The sequence below is a fragment of the Lolium perenne genome, chromosome 3, assembly GCF_019359855.2.
Source record: "Lolium perenne isolate Kyuss_39 chromosome 3, Kyuss_2.0, whole genome shotgun sequence".
Lineage (NCBI taxonomy): Eukaryota > Viridiplantae > Streptophyta > Magnoliopsida > Poales > Poaceae > Lolium > Lolium perenne.
In genome coordinates, this window is record NC_067246.2 from 144,526,925 (window position 1) to 144,534,766 (window position 7,842).

At 44.3% G+C, this 7,842-nt stretch overlaps 1 protein-coding gene across 1 annotated transcript; it reads left to right on the forward strand.

Moving 5' to 3' along the window:
* The first annotated feature begins 406 nt into the window (after window positions 1-406).
* LOC127327081 (peroxidase 1) lies at window positions 407-2,582 on the forward strand. Its single transcript, XM_051353864.2, has 3 exons — window positions 407-707; window positions 1,502-1,933; window positions 1,999-2,582. The coding sequence occupies exons 1-3, from the start codon at window positions 489-491 to the stop codon at window positions 2,395-2,397; spliced, it is 1,050 nt and encodes a 349-aa protein (XP_051209824.1). The 5' UTR covers window positions 407-488; the 3' UTR covers window positions 2,398-2,582.
* The last annotated feature ends 5,260 nt before the right edge of the window (window positions 2,583-7,842 follow it).

Below are 7,842 nucleotides of genomic sequence, written 5' to 3' on the forward strand. Positions count from 1 at the left end.
AGACGAACATGAACCATTTTCTTCCTATGAATCTCATGGATTGTTTCATGGAGAACCAACACAATTTCCAAAATGTGGCGATGATGTATGGTATCATTAATAAAGTGTTCTACATACATGCATGCTTGATGGAATAATTGCACCCGATAAGGTTATGCTTTTGATGAGAAGTTTGCAAAAGCAGTTTGTGTATCGCGTTTCTTCTTTAATCCATGTGTTCTAGGGTGGTGGGGTTAGGCCGCGGCTATGATAAAAGCAGATCGGCTATTCGACTTGTCTTGCCTCTGTCCCCTCCCCTAGATCTGCACGCTCTTTTCCAAAGGAATTTTCATCTTTAGCCTTATGGTCCAAATGTGCCAAAGTGCCGATGGACCTCCATGCTCCATCTATATAACCTCGATCCCGGGGCATGTGTGTGTGTGTGTGAGATAGAGAGAGCTCGCACACAGTTATTAGCTAAATCTAGTTTAGATTTGTTCGACGTCGGTATGGCTACACAAGGCACGCCGGGTCTAGCCCTCGCCGTGGTGTGCGCCATGTTCCTGCTGCCGGTGCTAGCCATGGCCCAGCTCCAGGTCGGGTTCTACCAGAGGACCTGCCCCAACGCCGAGACGCTTGTCCGGCAGGCCGTCGCGACGGCCTTCGCCAAGGATGCCGGCGTCGCCGCCGGCCTCATCCGTCTGCATTTTCATGACTGCTTCGTCAGGGTACGTGCATACCTACACAATCAGTTCCATGCATACTACTCCTTCAGGATTGCATGGAAATGCAGAAGATCTGAAAATCAGTCAAAATTATGTGGTATACTGGAAGTAACTATCGTTCAAGCCATTAGAATATCATTTGTATGTAGATTCCGTACTAGATCCATCTCTAGCTGGTTTATCAGTCTCAGAATCGAGAGTAGTAAAGCAAACAGAGAAAGGTAAAATAGCTCCACGTACAAAAATATTTTACAAAAAAATCTTACGGACTCACATAGTAGGGTCAGAAATCCAAAGTCAGCCCCGGTTATTTAGGAGGGGGTTAAATTTGAACCAACCAAGGTAGTCCACGTTAGCGCGTATGGTTTCCGTAAGCCACTTTGTCCGTACATCCAGGATTACCGGCTCCATCGAAAAAACTCAAGCTAGAAAGTAGCAGCTGATATAATGCTGGGGAACCTGCTGATCATTTCTTTGCCCGGAGGTAACGCATATTCCCCTGCTTGCGAAACCTTTCATCTGACGAATCTCAGTTACAATGTATCTTTTGCTGTTGGGGCGCTGTGTATCTTTTGCTGTAACCTTTCAAAGTACCATTTACAGATATCCAATTGAAATCAGGAACTAGGAAGCATTCATATTGTACGTTAACCAAAATTCTGAAATTACAACTCAGACATGAATCCCGTTATACTGACAGAAAACTAGCTACTCCGTTGATTCCATCCGTTCATCCTAGTGATTCCTAACTATGAGAATACATGAACTTTGCATTTACAATTTCCGCGCGCATGCAGGGTTGCGATGCCTCCGTCCTGCTGTCCACCAACCCCGGCGGCGGCAAGACGGAGCGGGACGCAATTCCGAACAACCCGAGCCTCCGCGGGTTCGACGTGATCGACGCCGCCAAGGCCTCCCTCGAGCAGAGCTGTCCCAGAACCGTCTCCTGCGCCGACATCCTTGCCTTCGCGGCGCGCGACAGCATCACCCTCACCGGCAACGTCTTCTACCCTGTCCCTGCCGGCCGCCGCGACGGCTCCATCTCCAAGGAGCAGGATGCCCTGGACAACCTGCCCCCTCCCACATTCACTGCGCAGCAGCTCATCGACCGTTTCAAAAACAAGACTCTCACCGCCGAGGAGATGGTCCTCCTCTCCGGTGCCCACACCGTCGGCCGCTCCTTCTGCGCCTCCTTCGTCAACCGCATATGGAACGGCAACACCCCCATCGTACGTCCGTCCGTCCGGTGCTATTCAGCGTAAGTGCGTCAATCTGATAAATGTGTCTGTATTAGGTGGATGCAGGGCTGAGCCCGTCGTACGCGGCGCTGCTGCGGTCTCTGTGCCCGTCGACCACGACGCAGACGACGCTGATCACGACGGCGATGGACCCGGGCTCGCCTAACGTGCTGGACAACAACTACTACAAGCTGCTGCCGCGCAACATGGGGCTCTTCTTCTCCGACAACCAGCTGCGCGTCGACGGGAACCTCAACGCGCTGGTCAACACCTTCGCGGCCAACGAAACTTTGTGGAAAGAGCGGTTCGCGGCGGCCATGGTGAAGATGGGCCGCATCGAGGTGCAGACGGGGAGGTGCGGTCAGGTACGGCTCAAATGCAGCGTCGTCAACCCCAGCTCGTCGGCCGAGCTGGGCTCCGCCGTCGACGAGGAGGGTGTCGTCGCCACGAGCTAGCTGGTTAACCATCCCGCCATCGAGTTCCATCTTCCATGTGTTCGGTTTTTTCCGCTTTTACGTATGATCGCGCATGTGTGTGTGTGCCTTGGCGATGGCTAATAATGAAGCACGTAGGTATCACTTGGTGTCAGCTACATTGTATCCATCTGAATAGAACAAATCCTTGTTACGTGTTGCTACTAGTTAATTGTGTCCCATCACAAAGTACTACCTCCGTTTTAAAATGTAAGTCTACCACCGTCCAATTCTCTTTTACACTAGATCTATATTATAAAAAGTTGAATCACTAATTTTAAGGAGGAGGAAGTAATGTTTTCATAAAGTTACAAAATAAGGAAATAATCTTCATGAAAAACCTTAGTACTATTCAACTTTGACCAATCTAGATAACATGTACTAGTGGTCAAAATCAGATAAGTTTAGGGAGTGAACAACTTTTATAGTCAGAAAAAAATTCTCACTCATGTGACATCATAGAATCTCATTGCAACTCATGTCTAGCACAAATCATAAAACAAACAAACCATACTCAGTTGCATCCTCATGTGCAACTAAAGTTGCAAATAATGGATAGCGCGAATCATGATGGACTCTTAGTCGATGGAGAATTAGTAAAACCCTTAAGTTTGAGTGCACATTTATTTTGGAGGACTGGTATTCTTCTTTGTTCTTCTGTTCATTTTTTCATAAATTGGAGAAAATTAGAGAATAGCAATAAACCCAATACATAGAGAATCTCATAAACAAAACAAAAATTGAAGCTAGATACTTGAGGTCATCTTCTACCTTGCTTTTGCCAAGCAGCTCCTTCGCAACCCGCCACCGAAGACCTAAACATCAGCTCGGTCTACACGATGGTTCTAGCTCACTACAACACTAACTCCGTGAAATTTTCAATGAATGTAAGGGTTCCCTTCGAAAGGCACATCGAGGTGGAAACTGCTTTGCATAAGAGAAGGGCACGCAAGACCATGGTTTAACACTTAAGTTTCATATAATTTTGTACATGACAAAGAATAAAAAAAATTCAAGAAACTTACAAAAATTCATAGAAATTTATTTATTTTTTATCAGTTTTGAAGTCGGGCGCTCAAGTTAATTTTTAGACAACATAATATGTTGGTGAGGAATCAAATTCAAAACATATCATACAACTAGCTAGCAGGAAATTAATACACTACAACAAAGTTCATACTAAGAACATGATTTTCTCCGCTTAAAGTGTTATCTCTCGGATTTATTCAAATTTGACCTAACTTTTTGTTCTATATTATGCGAAATTCGTTCGAAATTTCAGAAACAATCCCTACACGGGACAAGGCTCTAGACATCCCACGAACGATGGCCACAAGACCACATCATTACAGAGGCTACTTGTATCCCACTGCACCAACAAGACACGACATGTGTAATCATGTATAGAAACCTTAAGTGAGAATTATTTGCACCATTGCCGCCAACTCCAGGGGAGAAATGATGGACGGTCTCACTCTACCTTACCACCCGATTCTACTATCAGATTTCTTGTCTCGAGCGAAACCTGAGATGGAAGAGATGCTAGTAAGCCATGATCAATGTCGCCACCTCCAGAAGGGTTGAAATGGCATACATATATCGGACCCTAACCCTAACCTACCATGCATACATGGCAGAATACACACCCACTGGTAAATCAGGGTGTCGCACCCACGGGAAAGAGGGTCCTCGGGATCCTTCTAGTGCGGACCACAACGACATATGATCTCGGCAGATAGTGCCGAAGAAGGCCCACCGGGCTGGGCCTCGAGTCCCTTCAAGACCAAAATCCCGGAAGGATGTGTAAGGAATGATGTATCCTTTCTCGGGACGGGATGTGTCATTGTGTGGTCGACGAGTACACCATAAATGGTACCTCACGGCGTGGAGAGAGAAGGGATACATCACGTTTAGGTTGGAAAGATCTAGGCTATATATTTGAACACTACCCCTCACGTTTAGGCTGGACAAATGGGAAGACACTAGATGTGGGTAACCGGGGGCTGCAACTATTCATAGTAGATTAAATAGTGCGTTAGCCAGGGGTTTGAACTTGAGGCCTCCTAGCTCTGATACCATAATAGATTGATGCACTAGCTAAGTTTTCTAAAAATTCAAACTATTGAAAAGGGCTAGGCTATAACATCGGCCGTACAAAGCGTTGTTTCTAGGGATGGAGAGAGAACCTCGCCAGAGTCCCTACTTGGTCAAGGGTCATGCCAGTGGCTATCGTGTGTCAGTAGTGTATCATGAAAGATTGCTGCACTAGCCAATTGAACCAAAAGTCTGAACTGATGAAAAAGAGACTAAATAGTGTATTTATATTGCAGCAAAAATCTTTTTTTCTTTTGTTTTCAATACTGCGCAAGCAGGGTCTTGAACTTAAGACCTCTTAGCTCTGATACCATGAAAGATTGCTACACTAGCCAATTGAACTAAAAGTTCAAACTAATGGAAAGATACTAGGTAAATTTATATTCAATCTGTTAGCCCTCCTACGACATTTTTTTGCCATGTAACCCTAGGCCAGTGTGGCATTCCCTTGGAAGTATAAAATGAGTGTGATTGTCCCGCTGGGTGCACCACGTTCCAAATAGATGAGAGAAGGACACTGGACAAATGGATAAAAACAGATACTTTTAATATTTGAAATGAGTCGACCTGCTGGAGATGTTTTCATTCAGCGAGTTTGATTTTGTCCGGTCCAGGATTACATACACGGGTTGTGCGTTCAGACTTTTGGTACTGAATCGGTCTCCCATGATACAGTGATATTCTCGGGGAGGTACACGCTAACACCGACAGAGTGGGCGCATATCCTCGCGGAGGTACACGCTGACACCGACAGAATAAGCGCTTGCTTGTTTGCGCAAGCAAACGACCGGGCGAACTAATGAAAGGCTTCAGACAATGCGGCACAAGAAAGCGAGGAAGCAAAGACTAATCAGATGCTGCCTTGGCAGAACAAGCAGCCGACATGATCATCTTGTATGGTGCAAATTAAAGTCACAAGGTAACGGATTAGTTGCTTTCTTAGACTAGATCAGGCCTTATCCAGATATACCAATTGTACTAAAGAGTCCAGGGAAAGGAATATGCCGGCCAAACTAAAGTAGTGCAATCACCGTGCAATACAGCAGAGCCAAACCACTCACTTTGCTAAAGGGGGACATATCTTCAGAAGGTAGGCTTGGAATATTTCTTCTTGGAGAACATACACATATGGAAATGAAAGGGCAACATAACAAAAGGGTAGCGCTAGCATGTACACTTAAGTGCAACCAAGCAGCAGTCACATGTCTTTGTGTGAGGATATATCTCATGGGAACGATCAGTCTCATCAGCTAGCTCAGTTCACGCTTTCTGTTACGGTTATCTTTACTTTGCATCGTGTGTTGTACGCAAGCTACCCCTCGTAGTCATAGCTAGACTTTTATTTATGCCCGGTCATGAATCATGGCCGCTTTGGTCCTTGTACAACTTTGTAGTTTCTTAACTTGAAGTACATCAGCATATCTCTATCTATGCGAAAGCGACCAAGACCCAAGACCATTGCAATTTGCAAAGCTTTGATCATTGGTGTCGCACATGTACCCTGCATGTGTGCACAGCTACTGTCTTGCTCTGGTAGGCCAGCCCATACGGGTACTACATTGTCTATTGAATCAACAGAAGCACACAGGAATATATGCACACGACCTTTCCTCCAAAGAAAAACTATGTACCCTTTATTCCAGATAGAGAGCGGCATATATGAACATACAATTTGTCTTTAGGAATCATATGGATGGATTGTAAGACAAGGTATCTACTTTTGGTCGCATTATGACCGATCGCCACAAAAATATGACATGTGCGCAAATTTAGCCTGTGACACAAAACCTCGACGACAATCATGTCAAAGAGAACAATCTCACGTAATCAGGTAAACACAGTGAGAGACGTACAAACTCAAAATTAATTTTCCAGTAGTTGATGGATTCACGACTACATAACATCTCAATCATGCACGGGGATTTGCCTCTATATAAACTGAATTTTGGGGTTATCACATTACTATCCAAGAAAGAAAATGCGGTTCAGATTCAACAATATAGACCTATTTGTTTACTTAATGTTTGTTTCAAAATATTCACTAAGGTTGGTACTAATCGCATATCGGGGATTGCCCCAAGAGTAATTAAACCGACCCAATCTGCATTCATGCCAGGTAGGAATATTTTGGAAGGGGTAGTCATACTCCACGAAACAATTCACGAGTTACATACGAAGAAGATGGATGGTGTCTTATTTAAGATAGATTTCGAAAAAGCATATGACAAAGTGAAATGGCCTTTTTTACAACAAACATTACGAATGAAAGGTTTTGCTCAAGAATGGGGTAGATTAGTACAACATTTTGTTCAAGGTGGTAGTGTTGGTGTGAAGGTGAATGATGATATTGGTCATTATTTCCAAACAAAAAAAGGTTTAAGGCAAGGGGATCCGCTGTCTCCAATGCTTTTTAATATTGTAGTAGATATGCTTGCCATCTTAATTGAGCGAGCCAAAGAAGATGGTCAGGTTGGAGGACTCATTCCACATTTGGTTGAGGGAGGTCTCTCTATACTACAGTATGCAGATGATACTATCCTTTTTTTGGAACACGACCTAAACAAAGCAGTCAATATGAAATTAATTTTGTGTCTTTTTGAAGAATTATCGGGACTCAAGATTAATTTTCATAAGAGTGAGATTTTTTGTTTTGGCAAGGCAAAGGAGGAGGAGGAACAGTACAAACAGATCTTTGGATGTGATGCTGGACAACTCCCCTTTAGATACTTAGGTATCCCAATCCATTACAAGAAACTCAAGAACTCTGAATGCTATCCGGTAGAAACAAGGTTTGAGAGTAAATTAGGATGCTAGAAAGGGAAGTTGCTATCCTATGGCGATAGGTTAGTGCTTATCAATTCAGTATTAACTAGCTTACCGATGTTTATGTTGTCTTTCTGTTATCACCAGATTTTGACCAAATCAGGAGGTGGGCCGTAAAGGAGATGGGCTTGGAAGATTACACGTGGAAGATCTTTGAAGCGGCCTTGCACGAAGAGTTTGGGCTAGGTTGCCCGTGTATCTGTATTATAGTAGATCGCATCTTAGATTAGAAGTTAGAGTTTTACCCGTGCACGGTTAGGTGCACGCCTAAATTAGAAAGTCCCCTGGACTATAAATATGTATCTAGGGTTTATGAAATAAACAACAACCAACGTTCAACCACAAATCAATCTCGGCGCATCGCCAACTCCTTCGTCTCGAGGGTTTCTACCGGTAAGCATCATACTGCCTAGATCGCATCTTGCGATCTAGGCAGCAGAAGCTTTATGTTGTTCATGCGTTGCTCGTACTGAAGCCTTTTTGATGGCGAGCAACGTAGTTATCATAGAT

What these genes read in the sequence shown, in the direction of transcription:
- LOC127327081 (XM_051353864.2), top strand. Translation starts at nt 489, where the DNA reads ATGGCTACACAAGGCACGCCGGGTCTAGCCCTCGCCGTGGTGTGCGCC. An exon ending in TTCATGACTGCTTCGTCAGG is followed by an intron (nt 708 to 1,501) that starts GTACGTGCATAC and finishes GCGCGCATGCAG; the next exon opens with GGTTGCGATGCCTCCGTCCT. An exon ending in GGAACGGCAACACCCCCATC is followed by an intron (nt 1,934 to 1,998) that starts GTACGTCCGTCC and finishes TGTCTGTATTAG; the next exon opens with GTGGATGCAGGGCTGAGCCC.